This window comes from Melanerpes formicivorus, unplaced genomic scaffold (genome assembly GCF_026170545.1).
Source record: "Melanerpes formicivorus ecotype bairdi unplaced genomic scaffold, bMelFor1.0.p_v2 SCAF_88, whole genome shotgun sequence".
NCBI classification, from domain to species: Eukaryota; Metazoa; Chordata; class Aves; order Piciformes; family Picidae; genus Melanerpes; species Melanerpes formicivorus.
In genome coordinates, this window is record NW_027142440.1 from 2,670,664 (window position 1) to 2,693,573 (window position 22,910).

General features: G+C 50.6%; 1 protein-coding gene and 1 non-coding gene across 5 annotated transcripts; one reads left to right on the top strand and one right to left on the bottom strand.

Moving 5' to 3' along the window:
• Window positions 1-2: 2 nt before the first annotated feature.
• LOC137454947 (schlafen family member 11-like) lies at window positions 3-22,608 on the top strand. Of its 4 annotated transcripts, XM_068165389.1 has the most exons (7): window positions 3-199; window positions 423-904; window positions 13,858-14,024; window positions 14,490-15,715; window positions 16,284-16,412; window positions 17,037-17,760; window positions 19,667-22,608. In XM_068165389.1, exons 3-7 carry the CDS (start codon window positions 13,933-13,935, stop codon window positions 20,505-20,507), a joined length of 3,012 nt encoding a protein of 1,003 aa, XP_068021490.1. In that variant the 5' UTR covers window positions 3-199; window positions 423-904; window positions 13,858-13,932; the 3' UTR covers window positions 20,508-22,608. The 4 variants fall into 4 exon arrangements, with proteins under 4 accessions (XP_068021490.1, XP_068021489.1, XP_068021491.1 ...); XM_068165388.1 differs by lacking the exon at window positions 3-199 and having other exon boundaries at window positions 208-904; XM_068165390.1 differs by lacking the exons at window positions 3-199; window positions 13,858-14,024; window positions 14,490-15,715; ... (1 more) ...; window positions 17,037-17,760; window positions 19,667-22,608 and adding exons at window positions 1,741-1,849; window positions 2,878-4,052; window positions 4,621-4,749; window positions 5,370-6,093; window positions 6,935-9,481 and having other exon boundaries at window positions 214-904.
• Window positions 11,917-12,011, bottom strand: LOC137454975 (Z30 small nucleolar RNA). The gene has a single exon (XR_010990728.1). It is a non-coding gene; the product is annotated as a Z30 small nucleolar RNA (small nucleolar RNA).
• Window positions 22,609-22,910: the final 302 nt, after the last annotated feature.

Sequence of the window (22,910 nt, forward strand, 5' to 3'; positions counted from 1 at the left end):
CAGCCCGGCTCTTCCCTACCCGGGTCCACGCACACCTCCGCCGCTCTCCCAGGCGCAGGCGCGCCGAGCCGCAGCTGCCTTTGCCCCACCCCCGCCGGCCAACAGCCAATGGCAGCGCTCGAGGCCGAGAGGGGGCGGTGCCGAAGCCTTCCGCTAGGAGGAACGGGACGGGACGGGACGGGAGGGATCGGAAAGGAAGGTAAGGGAACGGTGCAGCACAATCAGGTGGATCCTGTTTAGTCCAGTCTAAACCAGCAGCGTTCTAAAGTGCACAGAACAGACGCTCCTTGCTTTTCCCGGAGATCGTTAACATATTCCTCAGTTTCCCGGGAATTCATTTTCAGATGCAGATGTGTCTTCTGCGTGTGCACTCAGCTCTGGTTAACCAGTTATCGACTGTGCTTTCTCTCCTGTATTCTAAGTGTCGGCGGTGCCCAGGCCTTCCGCTAGGAGGAACGGGACGGGACGGTACCGTGCCGCGCGTGTTTGATCCAGTTTAATCTAAACCAGTACTGTTTAGTGCAACTCAGCTCGGTCCGGCGGCACCGCTACAGTGAGCTCTGCGCTGTCACTCTTCCGTTCCTCAGCGACTTCGCTTTCACCCTCAGCCAAGCCGAGGTCTCTTTTCCAGCGGCAGGCACATCTTGTAAGTACGGAGGGAGAAGCCGAATTCGCGAGAGAAAAGCTTTTTAAGCCCCCCACGTGCCTGTGGGCTTCACTGTGACTGTGTGCGGCACACAGAGAAGACGTCTGAGCGAAGGGGGAAGTCCTCCATCGGTACTGCTGGGCACCTCCTGTGAAAACTTCAGCTGTGAAAAACACTACTTTGGGTTGAATTAGGGCAGGCCTGGGACATCAGAATGGAGTCTGAAGGGAGATGAAGAGAAGAAACACAAGGCGCAAGGTAAGGAAGGGGAGCAGTGCACGAGCTCCTGCCGGGGGCCGAGCTGAGATCTCTTAGGTTATCGAAAATGCAGGATTTGAACTCTGATTGCAGTGTGGAGATTTCAGCGAGCCAGGCATTCTTCTCGGCGCCGACATGCCTGGGAAAACCTTTCCACAAAGCTTGTGCATACCGAAGATGGTTTGGATGCAGCCTTATAAAGTACCCAGAACAGATGCTCCTTGCTTTTCCCAGAGATCATTAACATATTCCTCAGTTTTCCAGGACCAAAATGACTAGGAAGGGATTAAGTGTTAGCCCCTGATTTACTGAGCAAATCAGGTACTAATAATGCAATGCACAATCACCTTAGCTAATAATATAATGCACAGTTCCCTTAGCCTGGTGGGGGGGGGGGGGGGGGGGGAGTGCAGCATAAAGCAGGGAAGCAGTGGCAGAAAGCAGAAATGCAGGGAACCAGCCCATTCCCATCTCTCTCACTGCCATTCCCACAGGAAAGAGCCAACACCAAAACCCCAAACACAAAAGCAGCAACCGGAACAGGAAGTCTCTCATGTTGCATTCTGAACTTCAAGCCCCACACTACTTTGCTCCAGCCAGCACTTCCATTTAGAAGCTGGCATGAGGCAGGGTTCTTGCAAGTGTCACAACCACCTTCTGCAGCAGAGCTTCGAGCTTGCTGTCTTGCTTCCCAGCTTCTGGAACTGTGTCTGCAACTGTGCAGCTTCAGTGGGACAGCAGCTTTCCAGACTGAACCAGCCATGATGGGTGTGAAGGTTGGAAGTTGGGGAATTTCTTCTCACCTGCTTTTTGTAATTGCCTCTTTCCTCTGGCAGGCTTTGTCCAGAAGAGAAGTGCCAGGGGGAGGCAAGGAGTAGCCCTGCAGGCTTGGGCTCCCAGCACTGCTTCATCAGAGGAAATGCAGAGGAGTGAAAGCAGACCAGAGTAAGTTTTCTTCTCCTAGGTTTTGGTAGAGGGAAGGAGCAGAGGAGAAAGCAGGGAACATACTCCAGCTGCTTTGCTCCTCATTTCTGCTGCACATCATTGTGGGCCTTAGCCATTGAAGGATTTCAAGTTGCTATTTCAGATAGTGATGTTTTAGCCCAGAGCTAAGAAGAAGAGGTGAGGTAAGTCCTTTGTCACACCAGGAGAGTCTGAGATCTCAGCAGTCAGACAGGCTGTCCTGTTACAGCAAGCTGGGAGGGTTTGTGGAGCTGGATGGGAAAGTTCTTCTGGCCACAGTGATGTCCTTGCTGCTTTAGCTGTGCCATGGCTCAGAGCTGCAAGGACGAGAGCTAGGTTCCTCAGCAGAGCCAACTGAGAGGGGAGACAGAGAAGGCAGGAAACCTGTGTCCTGGATCAGATGTGGAGGAGATGCTTGATGGAGCTTTTGTACCCTGCAGCTCTCTGGCTTGATACCTGGCCAGGTGGAAGGCACATCTGTGCTGCTGGAAATAAGCTGCACTCCTGTCCCAGGCCACATCTCTTCTAGGCACAGCCAAATTCCTTTCCAGGTGCTTTTGTCCCCTGGAGCAAGGGACTGGATTTCATGTTAAGGGATTGGCTTCAGTGTGATGCCAGTGCAGTCTGGCACCGCTTCAGTGAACTTGCCAACTGGCTGAGTGCCAAGTGGCCATAAGCAGAGGTTAGCAAGGGTGGCCCAGGAGAGCTAGAAGTTAAGAGTTGCTTGTTATTATTTATTGATTATTGCTCAGCAGCATCACTGGGCTCTTCAGATGGAGGTGAGGCTTAGTACAACCTTTTCTGAGTCATTCCAGGGGAGGAAGAGAGGCCATGCAGTCCATGAGGTCAAATTCCCATTTGAAGCCCTCTCTCTGCTTTGCAAGGGGAGGAAAATCTACATTGCCTTCATCTCTGTAATTTGGTATCTTTATTGTTGACACGATGGCCATATGCTAGCTAAAGTTGGTAGTCTCTGGAAGTTCGAATGCTGAGTAATTCTTTTATCATAGTTTCAGGCTTAAACTGGCTCTTCAAGACAATCAACTGCGGCAGAGGGTCCAGGTTCACTTAGAAACTGAGTATCCTGAAGTAGTTCTGTGTGTTGGAGAAATGTGTTTTGGTGTAAAAGCAAGACAGAAGATGCCCAAAGCCTCAAAACAAGATCAAAAACAAACTCTTGCTCGTGCCCTGTGTGCCCTGCTGAACTCTGGAGGAGGGGTGGTAAAAGCAGAGATTGCAAATGAAGGCTACAATTTGGAGAGAGATGGCATTGGAGCGGACTTAGAAGAGGCTTTTCGGTCTCTCCTTTTGATTGTAGAGTGGGAAAAATACCTGGACTTGGAACAGCAAGGTAACAACCTCCTGATCTTTGTGAAAGCCTGGAGCAGCGAGAGCACAGCCTCAGGGTCTGCAAGTGCAAAGCCACGGATCTGCAGCCTGAGCACTGGGCTGTACACAAAGAGTGGAGCTTGTCTTCCCCACATGAATCCTACTGAAGCTCTTCTGTTCATTACAGAAAAGCAGGAGGAAGCCAGGAGAGATCGCAGCCTGGCTGAAAGGGAATATAAGGCTTACATGAGGGGTATGTCAAGGGAGAATGATCTCAGCCTGGAACCACCTGATAAAATCATGCGGACAACAGATGTTGAAGGGGACAGGAGGGATATCTGGAGTGTTGTTTCAGAGCTGTATGATAGGGACCACCTGCAACACGGAGAGAAGTTGCCTTTCACAGAGTCAAGATACGTGGCATTTAAGCACTACTCAACTGACAACTTCCTGACTCGTGTCAGGGAAGTGCTGCCTCAGTATATTGCTGGGTTTGCAAACGCAGACGGCGGGTGTCTGTGGATCGGGGTGGATGATGATGGCAGAGTGCAGGGATTCAGCTGTGATGATGAGGAGCGGAGGAAGCTAGAAGATCTCATAGAATCCACTAAATACAACTTAATTGCCTTCCACATGTGCCAGATGGATGACATATGCCACGTGTACAATTACCACAAATTACTCCCAGTGTGTGGAGCAGATGGAGAGCGCCGTGGCCACGTCTGTGCTGTGAAAGTTCTGCCCTCCAGATGTGTCCTGTTTACTGAAGCCCTGGACTCGTGGGTCGTGGAATATTTCACAATCTGGAGACTGGGAGCGAAGGAGTGGGTTAAGAGGATGACTGATACTGATCCAGGTCAAAAGAGGAGGACAATCCCTCTCCCCTTTCCATGATTCCCTTTCTTCTCTTGCTGCTGGCCTGGCAGTGTTGGTTGCCTGTGACAGTCTTATCTGCTTTTCAGGCTTCTTTGTGGCCTGGCCAACCCCTGAGTGCTTCAGGTGCTTGCTAAATCCCTCCCTTTGTGCTGCTGCTTTCCTGAATGCTTGCTGCAGGCTGCAGCAGCTGCTGGTGACCAGCAACTTATTAATGCTTTGGCTACAGCTGCTGCCACTCCAATCAGCTGAGCACTGTGGACAGGGCAGTTGCTCCCTGGGCAGTGAGAAGAGCACCACTAACAGAGGCAGAGGTCATCACAGCAGCTGATGAGAGAAAGAAACCAAGGCCCATGGCCTGAGCCTGTTCTGTTGCTGATCAACTGCTGTCCATGTGAACTGCAAGGTCTCTGTCTCTGTTTTGCATTTCTTCTTTCCAGGATGAGCAAAAGACCCAAAAGCAGCAGGAGTGAGGCCAGCCTGTGGCTCTTGCCCTGAGGGGCAGCAAATGCCCCTGCTGTATCACAGGGCTTTCTTTCTGTTCCTTCCAGATCTTGCAAGGCTTTCTTCGACCTTTAGGCAAGAGCTGAGTCTGACAGGGAGGCCACCTCTTGCCAAGGCAGTTTATTCACACCAAGGAGCTGACAGTGCTGCTACCCTTTGTGAGAACCTCTTTCCAGGTGGGTCTGCACATTGCTTCCCCTCTCTGGTAGGTTTGCAGGCTGAATCTCGAGGGCATGGCCTAGGTGAAAGAGGAGATTGAAGACATTCTTTAAAGAGGTGAGAGAGATGCAAATCCTTTGCAGCCCTGACAGCAGCATTGCACTCCAATGGCTGAGGAGCTCCTGGCACCTTGTGCCAGCTGTTGATGGGGGTGCCTGAGCTCAGCCCTGCCAGCGTCTTTTCACAATTCAATGAAAGAAGGGAACATGAGAGGAGAAGGTGCCTTGGGATCAGCCCACTGCCAATACAGCAAGTGGCTGGGGCCAGAGTGGAGAGGCTGCTGCTGCTTGCAGGCCAACTTTGCTGTGGCAGTGCAAGAAAAGCCTGGTGTCCAGGGCCTTCAGGATGGACCTGGTATTGTCTCTTCACTCACTGGGTCTCCTGAACAAGATTGGGAACAGCCAGACCCATGCCTGCATCTTAGCCAGGTGTCCCTTCAGCCTCCTGTTCTGCAGGCTGAACAACCCCAGCTCCCTCAGCCTCTGACAGGCCTTGTGCTCCCCCAGTACCATTTCAGAGGGCTGCATCTGCCTGCCTCACACCAACTTTAACTGTTTCTTCTGCTTTGCTTTCCCAGTGAGACCTGCCAGCATCACCTATACTCCAGAAAAACTCAGGGAAGATCTCTTCCAGGAGCATCCAGGATTGGATACCTTAATTGAAAGCCAACTCCAGCCCCTCTCAGAGGGAGTTCTGATCTTTTCCAGGAGCTGGGCTGTTGATGTCGGCTTGCCAGCAAACCGCCTCATCATTTGTGATGTTCTCCAAGTAGCCAAGGACAGGCCACCTATCCTTTATACAGTGTGCCAGCAGATCTCAGAGGCCTTGGTTGGCTACTCCAGGAGCACAGCCCGGAGGCTGAAGGAGAAGTTAGTCAACACAGGAGGCTATATCCACAAGCTGTGTGTAATACCCAAGCTGCTGACATTGCCTGCCCAGGGTAGCTGTGGAGAAGAGTGGGATCAGAACATTGAACAGAAGTATCCCCCTGGCTACAGCCTGGTCAGCAGTGACAACCTGAGGGACCTCTTGCATGCTCTCACAGTCGCTCTGCTGACTTTCAAGTCCTTTTTAAGTGACAGAGTTGGTTCTGAGTTTCTGAACCTCTTGACCCTCAGACAATACCAGGTGCTGTCAGAAAATCTTCACAGAACTAAGAAGCTCTATGTGTATGGTCTGCCAGGAACAGGGAAAACTCTGTTGGCCCTGAAGATCATGCAGAAAATAAGACTCATGCTGCACTGCTCACGGATGGAAGTTCTTTATATCTGTGAGACCAAGGGTCTGAGAGATTTTGTGCGGTGAGTATTTCCTCCAGGGACTCCTTTCAACTTCCTGGTATTTCACCAGCACTTTTGACTAGCTGAGTGCTGATTAGTGTATGTGGGATGCTCTTTGATCCACCACCAGTACTGATCAGTCTGGCATCATAGAATGCTTTGGGTAGGAAGGGGTCTTAAAGATCATCTAGTTCTACTGGTCCCCTAGACTGGGTTGCTCAGGGCCCCATCCAGGCTGACTTTGACCAATTCCAGGCTTGGAGCTTCCAAAAGTTCTCTGAGCAACCTACTCCAGTGCCTCAGCTCCCTCCTGGGGAAGCATCTATACCTTATGTCCAATAGAAATCCAGCTTCTTCCAGCTTGCAGCCATTCTCCTTGTCCTGTCACCTACCTTTGTGAAAAGGCTGCAGCTGTCTTATAGCCCCCTTCAAAGAGTGGGAGGCTACCTTTCTATTGTCCATCAACACTGTTGTCCCATCATAGAAGGCCACCAGATCTTGCCAGGCACAGTGGTGAGACTGAGTGGCTTGCAGTTCCCTGGGTCTGCCTTATATCCCTTTTGGACAAGATGACTTTTTTTTTCCCCTCTCCCAGTCCGTGAGAACTTCACCATGACACTTCAGATATGATGGACAGCAGCTTGGCAGCTGCATCCACCAGTTCCTTCAGGACCTACGGGTGGATCCTCTCAGGTCCCATGGACTTGTGCATGTCCATTTAGTGGCTGTGCCCTTTGGTCCAACACCACAGCATTGTGAGCCCAGTGTGACAGATGTGCACATTGTTCTGATCAGTTATAAGCAGCAGCAAACAGTTTGCAATGCAGAGGTGGTTTTCAATGCACTGGTGTCTCTCCTGCAGGCAGAAAAACATTTGCCAAGCTGTGACAAGAGTTAAGTTTTTGAAGGAGAGCTTCAGCGATGTGAAGCACATAATCATTGATGAAGCCCAGAGTTTCCGAGATCAGGAAGGTGATTGGTATGGGAAAGCCTTGAGACTAACTTCATCACAAGACCTCCCTGAGCCTGGCTTCCTCTGGATTTTCTTGGACTACTTCCAGACAAGTCACAGCTTCCCAACTGGCCTTCCAGATGCAGGTCAGCATGATCCTGTCGAATCGCTGACCAACGTGGTTCGCAGTGCCAGCAGCATCTATGGCTATGTAAGAGAGAGAATGAAAGAGATTGTAGAGCATCCTAGCCAGAGGATTCCCATCCCATGTCTGAGAAGCTTGGTAGAGAGGGCCATGTGTGCTCACCCTGTGACAGGCAGGTTAGAAATACAGCAGATAAGATTTACTGAAACAAGTCAGTATGTGTCAGGACACTGTAAAGAATACCTCAGGGAAGGCTACTCAGCAAAGGATATTGCTGTGCTGTTCTGCAGAGATACAGATGCACAGGCAAATGCCCACTGGAGCTTGCTGGCAGAACGTTTAGGACTTAAATCAGGGATACCATTTGTGACAACAGAGAGCAGCTCCTGGAGGGAGCATGCTGTTATTGACAGCATCCAGAATTTTGCTGGCTTGGAGAGGAGCATTGTGTTTGGTATTATTCCTCCATCTATGCAGGAAGAGGAAAGCCTTTTAACTAATCTCTTGGTCTGGATAGCATCCAGAGCAATTTCAGATCTGCACTTATTGTTCATGCAACGAAGTTCCTCATGATCGAGTCAGAGGCTAGAGATGTTTCCACTCCCTAGAATAGAATAGAATAAACCAGGTTGGAAGAGCCCTTCAAGATCATTGTGTCCAACCTATCATCTAACACCACCCAACCAACTTAAACCATGCAACCAAGCACCCTGTCAAGTCTCCTCCTGAACACCTCCAGCGATGGCGACTCCACCACCTCCCCGGGCAGCCCATTCCAATGGGCAATCACTCTCTCTGTGTAAAACTTCCTCCTGACCTCCAGCCTAAACCTCCCCTGGTGCAGCCTGAAACTGTGTCCTCTTGTTCTGGTACTGGCTGCCAAGACCTCCTCTTCTCTTCCGCCTCTGTCAGCAAGTAACTGGGGGAGATGCGTCCTGGCTTTGGGCCTGACTAGGCCCAAGGCCATGGGGGGATGGGCAGTCTCAGATCTGGCCAGCTGAGACTAGCCTAGCAGTGGGAAGGGGAAGAAGGGGTCTTGGGTGTACCCTCAGGTGGGGATGGGATATCTCTGGGTCTGGTTTTGGGATTTTTCTTTGTCACTGCACTTTTGGTTTTCTGTAAATGTTCACTGCTTTCTATTTCAACTTTCCATCACTTTTGCAATCTGTTTGTCTGAGTGTTTATTGTTGCCAGTGGTGGGGAAGGGGGCTGCCTCAACCCAGCACAAGGGCCCAGCACTGATCCCTGGGGGACTCCACTACTGACTGGCTGCCAGCTGGCTGTGGCACCATTCACCACCACTCTCTGGGCTCAGCCTCCAGCCAGTTCCTAACCCATCGCAGTGTGCTCCTGTCCAAGCCAGGGGCTGACAGCTTGGCCAGGAGTTTGCTATGGGGGACAGTGTCAAAGGCCTTGCTGAAGGACATCCTTGTTCCTCTCTAAAAGCCCAGACCTTCCTGGGGAGCTTCCCCAGACCACATGAAATCAATTCTCAGTCAGTATATGTTAGAAGAGAACAGAATCATTTAGGCTAGAAAAGGCCTTTGAAGGTGATCGACCATCACCCAGCACTGCTAGGTCACCATTCAAGCCAAAGCCCCATGTTGCTACTGCTCAGCTCTCATGGCTTGAGTTGAAACCTGCTGCTGTTATTCAAGCCCATCCTGCCTCATGCCAGTGTCAAAAGGAAAGCAAAGTATTCTGGAGACCAGAATGTAAGAGGAGAGGCTTCCTGCTCTGAGTGCTGCTTTCAGGCTGTTATGAATAACCAGTGAATTTTAGTTAATAACAACAATTCTATTTTATGAATGGCAATAGAAGGCAAGCAAACAGTGCTGGGTGCAGGGGGAGTCTGTGCTCTACCAACAGGCACACCATACACAACTTTGTTTCCCTTTATGTATTCCATCCTCTAATACATATTTACAACAGTCCAACAGGATGGCATTCAACAAGTCCAAGTGCCAGGTGCTGCACTTCAGCCACAGCAACCCCAGGCAGAGCTACAGCCTGGGGTCAGAGTGGCTGAGAGCTGCCAAACAGAGAGGGACCTCAGGGTGCTGATTGACAGCTGCCTAAATATGAGCCAGCAGTGTGCCCAGGTGGCCAAGAAAGCCAAGGGCATCCTGGCCTACATCAGGAGGAGTATGGCCAGCAGGAGCAGGGAAGTCATTGTGCCCTGTGCTCAGCACTGCTTAGGCCACACCTTGAGTCCTGTGTCCAGTTCTGGGCCTCTCAGTTTAGGAAGGGCATCGAGACACTTGAAGGTGTCCAGAGAAGGGCAACAAGGCTGGGGAGAGGCCTTGAACACAGCCCTGTGAGGAGAGGCTGAGGGAGCTGGGGTTGCTTAGCCTGGAGAAGAGGAGGCTCAGGGGTGACCTCATTGCTCTCTACAACTACCTGAAAGGTGGTTGTAGCCAGGTGGGGGTTGGTCTCTTCTCTCTAGCACCCAGCACCAGAACAAGAGGACACAGTCTCAAACTGCACCAGGGGAAGTTTAGGCTGGAGGTGAGGAGGAAGTCTTCACTGAGCGAGTCATTCGTCATTGGAATGTGCTGCCCAGGGAGGTGGTGGAGTCCCCATCCCTGGAGGTGTTCAAGAGGGGATTGGATGTGGCACTTGGTGCCATGGTCTGGTCATGAGGTCTGTGATGACAATTTGGACTCGATGATCTTGGAGGTCTCTTCCAACCTTGGTGATACTGTGATAACTTTTCTAAGGCAAGGTGTATTTAATCAAATCAAGCTCCTAGAAAGGGGCGGAGTTTATGCTAATCAATTCTTGCAATCTGATTCCTTCACCTGCAAGCCTGCTAAGTCCTGGGGGTCCTCCTGGTGGTCATTAGTGACCAAATTGTTTGTCTTCCCCAGCTGACTTAGGTTCACATTTTCACTCTCCTACATATAAACATTTCATAATACAACCACTGAAGCTCAACTACAAATTACATAGAGATAGACATTGCAATTCCCTGCTCCTAGCTCCCCTGTCAGAGCTTATACCAATCATCTGATTGACATGAATTATTACTCCGTACATCACAAGGTGCCAGGTTTGTTGGCTCTGTTCTGCGGGGATAGGCCAGGGTGGGTGGGCCCTGGGCAGCTTGCTGGTTCTGTTCTTCATGCTGCTGCTTCCCTGCTTTTTTGCTGAGCTGTTGCTGCAAATGGGCTAAGGTCCTTGTGCATTGCATTGCCTCATTTGCCCACTAAGACTTTGTATCTCAACTCTTTCTCTCAACCCCAAGGGTTCATTTTGTGTTACTTTTCCCCTCACCTCTGTGTTGGGGGGACACACAGGCAGTTAACCTGTTACATGCCCCCACAGCCCCACACCTGCTGTGCCTGTGTGCTGTGAGGATCACTTCAGACACTCAGTGTGATCAGAAATGTTTTCATGCCCTTCCCCTGGAAATCTCTGCTGAGCAAGGTTCTATTTTCATCTGCATAATAAACTCCAAGGTGATGACCAGCTGCTGTCTTTCCTTCTCATTCTGCTTGCTCTACAAAGGTCTTTTCAGCACTCCCTCTTGAGCCAAACACTGTGCCCTGGTGTGATCCTCCCCTGTTAGTGCCACTTCCTTGGCATGGCCGCTTTGCATCTTCCCTGGAGCAGGGCTGGGTAGTTAGCAAGTAGGTAAAATTCAGCCTCCAGTATGATGCAGGGCTGGGAGTTCCTTTAGGGTCTCCTTTCCTTTCTTAAAAGCAGGAGAGGAAGTCTGGGTGGAACAAGGCAGTGACTCTGTTGACTTTGTCCTGCAGCCTCACACTTTGACAGACAACTTCAGGCTGTTAGAAAGACCAGAAATGAACAAAAAAATGCAATGTTTGTTTTGAATTTTGCTGCCCAGAGGTTTTGGGGAGAAATGGTATTTTGTAACAATTTCATCCCTCCTTTTCATTACTTACACAGTGGCTTTCCCCCACCCTCCAAGGTCCAGTGGCACACAGCCCCGTTTCTGGGTGGGTGGAGATCCACTTTGCTACCTGCTTCCTCTAACCTCTTCCCTTTAACCTTCACGTCTTACATTGCATGTAGTCACAAGAATGAAGCCCTGTCCAGCAGTCACATCCACAGATCAAAGACAGTTACAACACAGTAGAGCTTCTGCACATCAGGGTCCATGGTTACATCTATGGAGTTTTCCCACCACTAACACAGCTGTAGCAGTGTCAGGAAAGCCATGATGGCTCACAATCAGAAGGTAGTGGGCAACAGCTCAATGTCCAGATGAAAATGGATGACCAGTGGTGTCCCTTCAAGTGTCTGTACTGTTTAGTATCTTCAGCAGTGATACACTAAGGACAAGGCAGCCTCAGCAAGTTTGCAGATGACACCAACCTGAGCGGTGCAGTTGACACAGCTCAGGGACAAGATCCACCCGGAGAAGAGGGCATGTGTGAACCCCAGGAGATTCCATAAGGTCAAGGTCCTGCCTCTGGGTCAGGGCAACCCTCAGTTGATGCAGTGGCAGAGGATCTGGAGTTCCTAAGACACATCACACACATGAGGACAACCAAGAAACTCCTCTGGCTGCAAGCTCAGCACTAAACCCAGGGCTGCAGTGGGATACACAAAGCCAGCCAAGTATTTCGACCACTCACTTCTCAAATCAAGGGTTTGGTTTTCTTCTGGCATAAGAAATTACTAACACTCCTTAATATTTGTTTCTATAACTTCTTTTGGGTACACCAAAAAGTTTCAAGCAGCAGCAAAGCTGTTGACTCCAGATGAACTCAGCTTAATACAGCTCAGAGAGAAGATTACGTGATCACGCCCTGGTCAGAGCAAAGACACAGTCCCAGCAATACCAGTTCAGACTATACTTCACTCATCATTGCTGTGGGCAGGTGACTTTCCATTCCAAAGGGAGCTTGCTCCCAGGTCTGGAGCTGGAGGAGGAAAACACACACAGAGACACCTCCCCACCCCAACAAACAGACATGAACCTGGCTTCTGGGCTGATTCTGGCTTTCTCCAGGACAGGATCTGCAGTAGGTTAACACTGTCCCTTGGAAGCTGAGGCAGGAGTGGCTGCTACAAAACTCAGAACTTAAGCCCCAAGTTGCTCTTTCTGCCCTCCTGCACCCACCTCTGCAGCACAGCAGCATGGAGGAGATGGCAGCTTGCCCCAGCAGCACAGATGAGGTCTCTCCAGAGCTGCAGGAGAGACAAAGCCATGTTGGTGACGTGACACAGGCAAAACCTCTCCACTGCCTTTCCCAAACACTTCAGCTAAGCCAGCAAACTACCTCTCCCTACCCCCTCCCCACACACACACCGGCACCCCAGCAGGCAGGAGCACTGCCATCAGTTAAGGCTGTGGCTCATCAGCCAGCCTGCAGCAGAGAAAAGCTTTGTGCTGCTCATCCATCAAGGCAGGCCTTGGTTCATCACCTCCTACCGTTACAGATCAGAAGGGGATGAAGCACATTCAGCAGGGCAGCAAGGGAAAGGAGGAGGGTGCCATGCCCGACAGAACTGAGCTGGAGCCAGGGGAGGCTGCTCCAAAGCGCTCAGGAGAGCTGGTCCCAGGCAGAGCAAGAGGAACAAAACTCATACCTGGAAATGTCGCTCGAGTCAGTGGCTCTCCAAGGCTCCAGAGGCCTCTTTGGATCCAACCCCTCCCTCAGGCCACCCATTTGCAGCCTATTTGCCATCTCTCTCCCTACATTCTCACCCCAGGCCTCTGGCTGCTCTCGTCCCCGGTTCCTTCCTTCCCCTCTGTCCATGCATCTCTCTCAGCCCCAATGCCCTATCCGAGCCCTGCTCAGTTCCCTGAATCCCCCCAGCCCCTTAGACAATCTGCTCACCTCCAGTTGCCCCCTTCACCCACAGTCCCCAGCCTCACATGTCCTTCCTCCGCAGGTCCCCCCACTCCCAGCCCGGCTCTTCCCTACCCGGGTCCACGCACACCTCCGCCGCTCTCCCAGGCGCAGGCGCGCCGAGCCGCAGCTGCCTTTGCCCCACCCCCGGCGGCCAACAGCCAATGGCAGCGCTCGGGGCCGAGAGGGGGCGGTGCCGAAGCCTTCCGCTAGGAAGAACGGAACGGGACGGGACGGGACGGAACGGAACGGAACGGAACGGAACGGAACGGAACGCAACGCAACGCGACGAGACGGGAGGGATCGGAAAGGAAGGTAAGTGAACGGTGCAGCACAATCAGGTGGATCCTGTTTAGTGCAGTCTAAACCAGCAGCGTTCTAAAGTGCACAGAACAGACGCTCCTTGCTTTCCCCGGAGATTGTTAACATATTTCTCAGTTTTCCGGGAATTCATTTTCAGATGCAGATGTGTCTTCTGCGTGTGCACTCAGCTCTGGCTAACCAGTTATCGACTGTGCTTTCTCTCCTGTATTCTAAGTGTTTTATTAACCTTCTCCCTTTCATATTTGTGTATAAACTTCTGCTTGTTTCCTTCCTCTCTTCTGTTTCATGTTCCACAATACGAAATCGAAAGCTCAAAAGCATTTTCCTGTTAAAACTTTCTAATCTGACTTTGTGATTTGATTGGGATTAAATTAACGAGGTGGCAATTATGGTTATCTTTATTTTCTCAAAAACCCCGCCCCAAAATGATGTACAAGCCTGATTCAATTAATTTACAGCTTCTCTTCAGCCATGAATGGGTTGGAAGTTGGGGAATTTCTTCTCACCTGCTTTTTGTAATTGCCTCTTTCCTCTGGCAGGCTTTGGCCAGAAGAGAAGTGCCAGGGGGAGGCAAGGAGTAGCCCTGCAGGCTTGGGCTCCCAGCACAAACCGATATGGAAGTTCAGAGCGAGCTGACAGATCCAGGGAAGTGTGTGGCTCCTGCTGCTTCATCAGAGGAAATGCAGAGGGGTGAAAGCAGACCAGAGTAAGTTTTCTTCTCCTAGGTTTTGGGAGAGGGAGGGAGCAGAGGAGAAAGCAGGGCACATGCTCCAGCTGCTTTGCTCCTCATTTCTGCTGCACATCATTGTGGGCCTTAGCCATTGAAGGATTTCAAGTTGCTATTTCAGATAGTGATGCTTTAGCCCAGAGCTAAGAAGAAGAGGTGAGGTAAGTCCTTTTCTCTGTCGCACCAGGGGAGTCTGAGATCTCAGCAGTCAGGCAGGCTGTCCTGTTACAGCAAGCTGGGAGGGTTTGTGGAGCTGGATGGGAAAGTTCCTCTGGCCACAGTGATGTCCTTGCTGCTTTAGCTGTGCCATGGCTCAGAGCTGCAAGAGGAGAGCTACATTGCTCAGCAGAGCCAACTGAGAGGAGAGGCAGAGAAGGCAGGAAACCTGTGTCCTGGATGAGGTCTGGAGATGCTGGCTGAGTAATTCTTTTATCATTGTTTCAGGCCCAGACTGGATCTTCTAGAGTATCAGCTGCAGCAGAGGGTCCAGGTTCACTTAGAAACTGAGTATCCTGAAGTAGTTTTGTGTGTTGGAGAAATGTGTTTTGGTGTAAAAGCAAGACAGAAGATGCCCAAAGCCTCAAAACAAGATCAAAAACACACCCTTGCTCGTGCCCTGTGTGCCCTGCTGAACTCTGGAGGAGGGGTGGTAAAAGCAGAGATTGCAAATGAAGGCTACAATTTGGAGAGAGATGGCATTGGAGCGGACTTAGAAGAGGCTTTTCGGTCTCTCCTTTTGATTGTAGAGTGGGAAAAATACCTGGACTTGGAACAGCAAGGTAACAACCTCCTGATCTTTGTGAAAGCCTGGAGCAGCGAGAGCACAGCCTCAGGGTCTGCAAGTGCAAAGCCACGGATCTGCAGCCTGAGCACTGGGCTGTACACAAAGAGTGGAGCTTCTCTTCCCCACATGAACCCTACTGAAGCTCTTCTGTTCCTTACAGAAAAGCAGGAGAAAGCCAGGAGAAATCGCAGCCTGGCTACTGAAAGAGAATTGGATGCTTTCAGGGGGGCTGCACTGGGGCTGAGTGATCTTGGCCTGGAACTGCCTGCAAAAATCATGCGGACAACAGATGTTGAAGGGGACAGGAGGGATTTCTGGAGAGTTCTTGTAAAGCTGTCTGATAGGGACCACCTGCAACATGGAGAGAAGTTGCCTTTCACAGAGTCAAGATCTATGGAATTTAAGCACTACTCAACTGACAACTTCCTGACTCGTGTCAGGGAAGTGCTGCCTCAGTATATTGCTGGGTTTGCAAACGCAGACGGCGGGTGTCTGTGGATCGGGGTGGATGATGATGGCAGAGTGCAGGGATTCAGCTGTGATGATGAGGAGCGGAGGAAGTTGGAAGGTCTCATAGAATCAATTCGTTGCAAATTAACTGCCTTCCACTTCTGCAAGCCTGATGATCTCACCAATTCCATTCACAACGATTGGGATGACACTTTCTACCACATTCATTCTGAATGTGACATACACTATGACCACAAACTATTCCCAGTGTGTGGAGCAGATGGAGAGCGCCGTGGCCACGTCTGTGCTGTCTACGTTTTCCCTTTCCGTTGTGTCCTGTTTGCTGAAGCCCCGGACTCATGGCTTGTGGAAAATGACACACTCAGGAGAGTTGGAGCAGAGGAGTGGGCTAAGAGGATGACCGATACTGATCCAGGTCAAAAGAGGAGGACAATCCCTCTCCCCTTTCCATGATTCCCTTTCTTCTCTTGCTGCTGGCCTGGCAGTGTTGGTTGCCTGTGACAGTCTTATCTGCTTTTCAGGCTTCTTTGAGGCCTGGCCAACCCCTGAGAGCTTCAGGTGCTTGCTAAATCCCTCCCTTTCTGCTGCTGCTTTCCTGAATGCTTGCTGCAGGCTGCAGCAGCTGCTGGTGACCAGCAACTTATTAATGCTTTGGCTACAGCTGCTGCCACTCAAATCAGCTGAGCACTGTGGACAGAGCAGTTGCTCCCTGGGCAGTGAGAAGAGCACCACTAACAGAGGCAGAGGTCATCACAGCAGCTGATGAGAGAAGGAAACCAAGGCCCATGACCTGAGCCTGTTCTGTTGCTGATCAACTGCTGTCCATGTGAGCTGCAAGGTCTCTGTCTCTGTTTTGCATTTCTTCTTTCCAGGATGAGCAAAAGACCCAAAAGCAGCAGGAGTGAGGCCAGCCTGTGGCTCTTGCCCTGAGGGGCAGCAAATGCCCCTGCTGTATCACAGGGCTTTCTTTCTGTTCCTTCCAGATCTTGCAAGGCTTTCTTCGACCTTTAGGCAAGAGCTGAGTCTGACAGGGAGGCCACCTCTTGCCAAGGCAGTTTATTCACACCAAGGAGCTGACAGTGCTGCTACCCTTTGTGAGAACCTCTTTCCAGGTGGGTCTGCACATTGCTTCCCCTCTCTGGTAGGTTTGCAGGCTGAATCTCGAGGGCATGGCCTAGGTGAAAGAGGAGATTGAAGACATTCTTTAAAGAGGTGAGAGAGATGCAAATCCTTTGCAGCCCTGACAGCAGCATTGCACTCCAATGGCTGAGGAGCTCCTGGCACCTTGTGCCAGCTGTTGATGGGGGTGCCTGAGCTCAGCCCTGCCAGTGTCTTTTCACAATTCAATGAAAGAAGGGAACATGAGAGGAGAAGGTGCCTTGGGATCAGCCCAGTGCCAATACAGCAAGTGGCTGGGGCCAGAGTGGAGAGGCTGCTGCTGCTTGCAGGCCAACTTTGCTGTGGCAGTGCAAGAAAAGCCTGGTGTCCAGGGCCTTCAGGATGGACCTGCTATTGTGTCTCTCTTCACTCACTGGGTCTCCTGAACAAGACTGGGAACAGCCAGTCCCTTGCCTGCATCTTAGCCAGGTGTCCCTTCAGCCTCCTGTTCTGCAGGCTGAACAACCCTAGCTCCCTCAGCCTCTGACAGGCCTTGTGCTCCCCCAGTACCATTTCAGAGGGCTGCATCTGCCTGCCTCACACCAACTTTAACTGTTTCTTCTGCTTTGCCTTCCCAGTGAGACCTGCCAGCATCACCTATACTCCAGAAAAACTCAGGGAAGATCTCTTCCAGGAGCATCCAGGATTGGATACCTTAATTGAAAGCCAACTCCAGCCCCTCTCAGAGGGAGTTCTGATCTTTTCCAGGAGCTGGGCTGTTGATGTTGGCTTGCCAGCAAACCGCCTCATCATTTGTGATGTTCTCCAAGTAGCCAAGGACAGGCCACCTATCCTTTATACAGTGTGCCAGCAGATCTCAGAGGCCTTGGTTGGCTACTCCAGGAGCACAGCCCGGAGGCTGAAGGAGAAGTTAGTCAACACAGGAGGCTATACCCACAAGCTGTGTGTAATACCCAAGCTGCTGACATTGCCTGCCCAGGGTAGCTGTGGAGAAGAGTGGGATCAGAACATTGAACAGAAGTATCCCCCTGGCTATGGCCTGGTCAGCAGTGACAACCTGAGGGACCTCTTGCATGCTCTCACAGTCGCTCTGCTGACTTTCAAGTCCTTTTTAAGTGACAGAGTTGGTTCTGAGTTTCTGAACCTCTTGACCCTCAGACAATACCAGGTGCTGTCAGAAAATCTTCACAGAACTAAGAAGCTCTATGTGTATGGTCTGCCAGGAACAGGGAAAACTGTGGTGGCCCTGAAGATCATGGAGCAAATAAGAACCATGCTGCCGTGCTTACAAGAGGAAGTTCTTTATATCTGTGAGACCAAGGGTCTGAAAGATTTTGTGCGGTAAGTATTTCCTCCAGGGACTCCTTTCAACTTCCTGGTATTTCACCAGCACTTCTGACTAGCTGAGTGCTGATTAGTGTATGTGGGATGCTTTGGGTAGGAAGGGGCCTTGAAGATCATCTAGTTCTACTGGTCCCCTAGACTGGGTTGCTCAGGGCCCCATCCAGGCTGACTTTGACCAATTCCAGGCTTGGAGCTTCCAAAAGTTGTCTGGGCAACCTATTCCAGTGCCTCAGCTCCCTCCTGGGGAAGAATTTCTACTTAATATCCAATCTAAATCCAGCTTATAATCATAGAATCAATATGGTTGGAAAAGACCTCAGAGATCATCAAGTCCAACCTGTCACCCAACACCTCTTGACTAACTAAACCATGGTTCCAACTGCTACGTCCAATCCCCTCTTGAACACTTCCAGGGATGGGGAGTCCACCACCTCCCTGGGCAGCACATCCCAATGGCCATTTCCTCTTTCTGGGAAGAACTTTCTCCTCACCTCCAGCCTAAACCTCCCCTGGCACAGCTTGAGACCGTGTCCTCTTGTTCTAGTGCTGGTTGCCTGGGAGATGAGACCAACCCCCACCTGGCTACAACCTCCCTTCAGGTTCATGAGGGCTGCTACCCAGGGTACTTCCTGAATAAGTTGCTTAAACAAGCTGGAGTTTGCCCTCCGGCAGTCCAAATTGAGGGTCCTGTTATTTCTCCTCCCTTTTTTCCTCCATATTTAAAACTCCACTATCTCATGATCTCTGCACCCTAGACAGCCTCCTACCATCACATCTCCTGCCAGCCTTTCTCTATTTGAGAACAGCAGGTCAAGCAGGGCCTGACCCCTGGTAGGCTCACTTAATAGCAGCATCAAGAAACTGTCCTCCCTCAACTTCTTCCAGCTTGAAGCCATTCTTCTTGTCCTGGGACTCTATGCATTTGTGAAAAGGCCCTCTCCAGCTCCCTTCAAATAGTGGGAGGCTGTTCTAATGTCTCTCAAGAGCCTTCTCTTCTCCTGAGATACAGACTCCAGCTGGGGTCTCAGCAGAGAAGAGGGGCAGAAGCCCCTCCCTGCCCCTGCTGCCCACACAGATTTTGGTCAGGCAAGGCCAGGTTGGCTCTGGGCTGGCAGCACTCAGTGCAAACTCATCTCCAGATCTTAACCACCCAGCACACCCAAGTCCTTCTCCAGAGGGCTGCCCTTCATCCCCAGCTGGGATTGATACCAGGGGTTGCCCTCATCCACATGCAAGACCTTGCCTTTGGCTTTGTTGAAGTTCATCATTTTGGCATGGGCCCAGCTCTCCAGCCTGTCCACATCCCCAGGATGGATTCCTTCCTGACCACACCACACAGCTTGGTGTCATTGGCAAACTTGCTGAGGGTGACTCGATCCTACTGTCCATGTCACTGACAAAGATGCCAAACAGCACTGGTGCCAATACTGACCCTAAGGATACCCCACACAGCACTTGTCTCCACTGAGACATTGACCATTACTCTTTGAGGGTGATCTCCAAGTCCGTTTCTTATCCACCAAGTAGTCCTCCCATTGAATGGTTGATTTTTTTTCCCCCCTGGAGGATGGAGGACTTTTTTCTCCCCTCCCAGTCAGTGAGAACTTCACCAGCCTGCCATGACACCTCAGATGTGATGGACAGCAGCTTGGCAGCTGCATCTACCAGTTCCCTCAGGACCCAGGGGTGGATCCTCTCAGGTCCCGTGGACTTGTGCACCTTCATTTTCCTTAGGTGGTGTTGAAGCTGAGCTTCACTTAGAGCGGCTGTGCCCTTTGGTCCAACACCACAGCGTTGTGAACCCAGTGTGACAGATGTGCACAGTGTTCTGATCAGTTATGAGCAGCAGCAAGCAGTTTGCAATGCAGAGGTGGTTTTTAACGCACTGGTGTCTCTCCTGCAGGCAGAAAAACATTTGCCAAGCTGTGACAAGAGAAGAGTTTTTGAAGGAGAGCTTCAGCGCTGTGAAGCACATAATCATTGATGAAGCCCAGAGTTTCCGAGATCAGGAAGGTGATTGGTATGGGAAAGCCTTGAGACTAACTTCATCACAAGACCTCCCTGAGCCTGGCTTCCTCTGGATTTTCTTGGATTACTTACAGACAAGTCACAGCTTCCCGACTGGCCTTCCAGATGCAGGTTGGCATGATCCTATCGAGTCGCTGACCAACGTGGTTCGCAGTGCCAGCAGCATCTATGGCTATGTAAGAGAAAAACTGAACATGATTTTAGAGCATCCCAGCCAGGGGATTCCCATCCCACGTCTGAGACGCTTGGTAGAGAGGGCCATGTGTGCTCACCCTGTGACAGGCAGGTTAGAAGTACGGTGGCTAGAGTACAGTGGATTATGTGAGTATGTGCAAAAGCAATGTGTGAGCTACATCAGGAATGGCTACTCAGTGAAGGATATTGCTGTGCTCTACAGAGATAGAGACAGATGGGATAACTTCTGGATATCTTTGGTAGACAATTTAGAATTAAATATAAAATTTGTAACCACAGAGAGCAGCTCCTGGAGGGAGCAAGCAGTTGTTGACAGGATCCAGAATTTTGCTGGCTTGGAGAGGAGCATTGTGTTTGGTATTATTCCTCCATCTATGCAGGAAGAGGAAAAGCTTTTAACTAATCTCTTGGTTGGGATAGCATCCAGAGCAATTTTAGATCTACACTTGTTGTTTCAGTATGACTCTGACAGCTCTCAAGATAGTCCAAGATCTGAGTTTGGAGACACTTTAACTGCCTGAAGGAGAAGAGTTTCCTTCTTCCTCCCAAAAGCCCAGGCATTCTTGGAAAGCCTCCCCAGCCCCCATTAAATCAATTGTCAGTCAGTGTAAGTCAGAGAAGCACAGAATCATTTAGGCTAGAAAAGGCCTTTGAAGGTGATCAACTCCAACCATTACCCAGCACAGAATCGTTGTGACCGTTTGAGGCTGTCCCTTTAAGAAAGGGGACATTGTGGCTGAATGTTTATAAACGAAAGACAGATCTAAACTAATTTCATTGGTAGATTGGTAGAAAGCACCTTTGAACTTGGAGTACAGCAGAGTATTCTGGGCAGTCTTGCACTTTTCTCCCCTTCCTGTTGGCAGCTCGAGGCTTCTGGGCTTTCGGCCAGACTGACCTTGGAACTGATAACCGCGAGGCCTGACGAACCGCTTTTAATTAAGAATTATTCCTTTTTCTCTCTTTCTAACCCTCTCTGGGGAAAAGGGGAGAGAAGGGGGTACAGGGGTGGGGAACCCTCCTCAGCAGAGGAGGGAAATCTCATTTCTGTGTTACTTTGTTGTATATTTCTGTATATATTGTAAATACTGTAAATCCTGTATATATTTCCCTGCGTCTCCTAAACTGCTTTGTAAATATAGCACACAATTCCTTTGCCAATCCGGCTGTGCGGGTTCTTTTTCCCCTTTCAATTTTCTTCCCTTTACTTATGGGGGGGAAGAAGGCTTTGTGGCCTTCCCCTTCAACCCTCGACACTCGTTTAGGCTAGTGTGGTAGGTTGAAAGGCTGATTCTCCCACCCCGTGCAAAAGAAAAGACTCAAACGGATTGCAGAAGTGGTGGAAAGTTTAAATGGAAAACCAAAGTTTTTTACAGACAAGCACAAGCACAGTGACAAAAGAGATCCCAAAGCATACCCAAAAGCATCCCACCCTCACCTGAGGGTACACCCAAAACCCCCAGTGCTCTTTCTCCCCACCCTCTGGCCTTGGGCCTAGCCAGGCCCATGAGGTCGTGAGGTGGCATCACCTCATTACCAGGTAGGGGTGAGGGAGGAAAGAGAAAGTGCAGGACCCCTTGCTGATGTATTATAGGGGAGCAGGGCATTATGGGATGAAATACCTGGCTTCCTGTGCCCACCCACTGGGCTGGACCCTTTTGGGACATCACAGGTGTGGCTTTTGCAGTGGCATCAGGGGTGGGCACACAGCCTGAACCATCACAGCTAGAAAAGGCCTTTGAAGGTGATCAGCTCCAACCATTACCCAGCACTGCCAGGGCACCACTAAAGCCAAAGCCCTATGGTGCTACTGCTCAGCTCTCATAGCTTGAGTTGAAATCTGCTGCTGTTATTCAAACCCATCCTGCCTCATGCCAGAGTCAAAATGAAAGTGCTGGCTGGAGCAAAGTGTTCTGAAGATCAGATTGTAAGAGGAGAGGCTTCCAGCTCTCCCCTGCCTGGGGGTGTCCGGGAACGCTTGGTGTTTGACCAGAAGCTCCCAGGTGCATGATCAGACGTATCTGTAGGTTTCCTCTGTTTATGAAACCAAGTGGGGTTGGGAACATATTGAATGTGTTGGCCTCCTGAGCTGACCGCTGAAGACCTTCAAGCTCTCGTTTGACCACTAACGGACCCAAGGGAGAGAAAGATGAGGAAGGGTATTGCTGGGTGTGCTGGGTTACACCTATCTTGGAGGAAAGCTGCCAGAACCCTGCTTCCCCAGGGGACAAAAGAAACCTGATGCAGGTGAACAGAGAGAGACTTGGTTTCCCCCTCCCAGGAGGAGGGGTCCCCCAGGTCAAAGGTGGTCTATTCCACTCCCCCTTCCTGTCCAGCAAGCCTATAAAAAGGAAGATGCTGAGGCCATTTGTTCTCTGTGCTTCTGCCTTGCCTGTTTGAAAGGACCAAGAGCTGCTGCTGGCCTCCTGGTGCTGCCACGTGGTCAGACCTGGTCTTCTCCCTGCCACATCCACGCTTCCCTAAGGACTGCAATCCGCATTCATCGAGGGAGATACAAAGGCCATCCTAATTCGGTTTTGTATAGTTTCCTATTCATCCTTATTCCTTACCCTTGTAAACCCTTCCTCTTACTGATTATATATATATATATTTTATTTAAAAAAATGTGCTTCTGCCCCTTTTTGTTTTCTTTTCCCCTTATCATTCCCCAATAGAATAGAATAGACCAGGTTGGAAGAGACCTTCAAGATCATCGTGTCCAACCCATCAACCAATCCAACCCACCTAAACAACTAACCCATGGCACCAAGCACCCCATCAAGTCTCCTCCTGAACACCTCCAGGGATGGTGACTCCACCTCCTCCCCAGGCAGCCCATTCCAATGGGCAATCACTCTCTATGTGTAAATCTTCCTACTGACCTCCAGCCTAAACCTCCCCTGGCACAGCCTGAGACTGTGTCC

Coding starts and splice junctions, on each gene's coding strand:
- LOC137454947 (XM_068165389.1), top strand. CDS start 13,933: ATGGAAGTTCAGAGCGAGCTGACAGATCCAGGGAAGTGTGTGGCTCCT. Junction 14,025..14,489: donor AGGGGTGAAAGCAGACCAGA/GTAAGTTTTCTT, acceptor TCATTGTTTCAG/GCCCAGACTGGATCTTCTAG. Junction 17,761..19,666: donor GGTCTGAAAGATTTTGTGCG/GTAAGTATTTCC, acceptor TCTCTCCTGCAG/GCAGAAAAACATTTGCCAAG.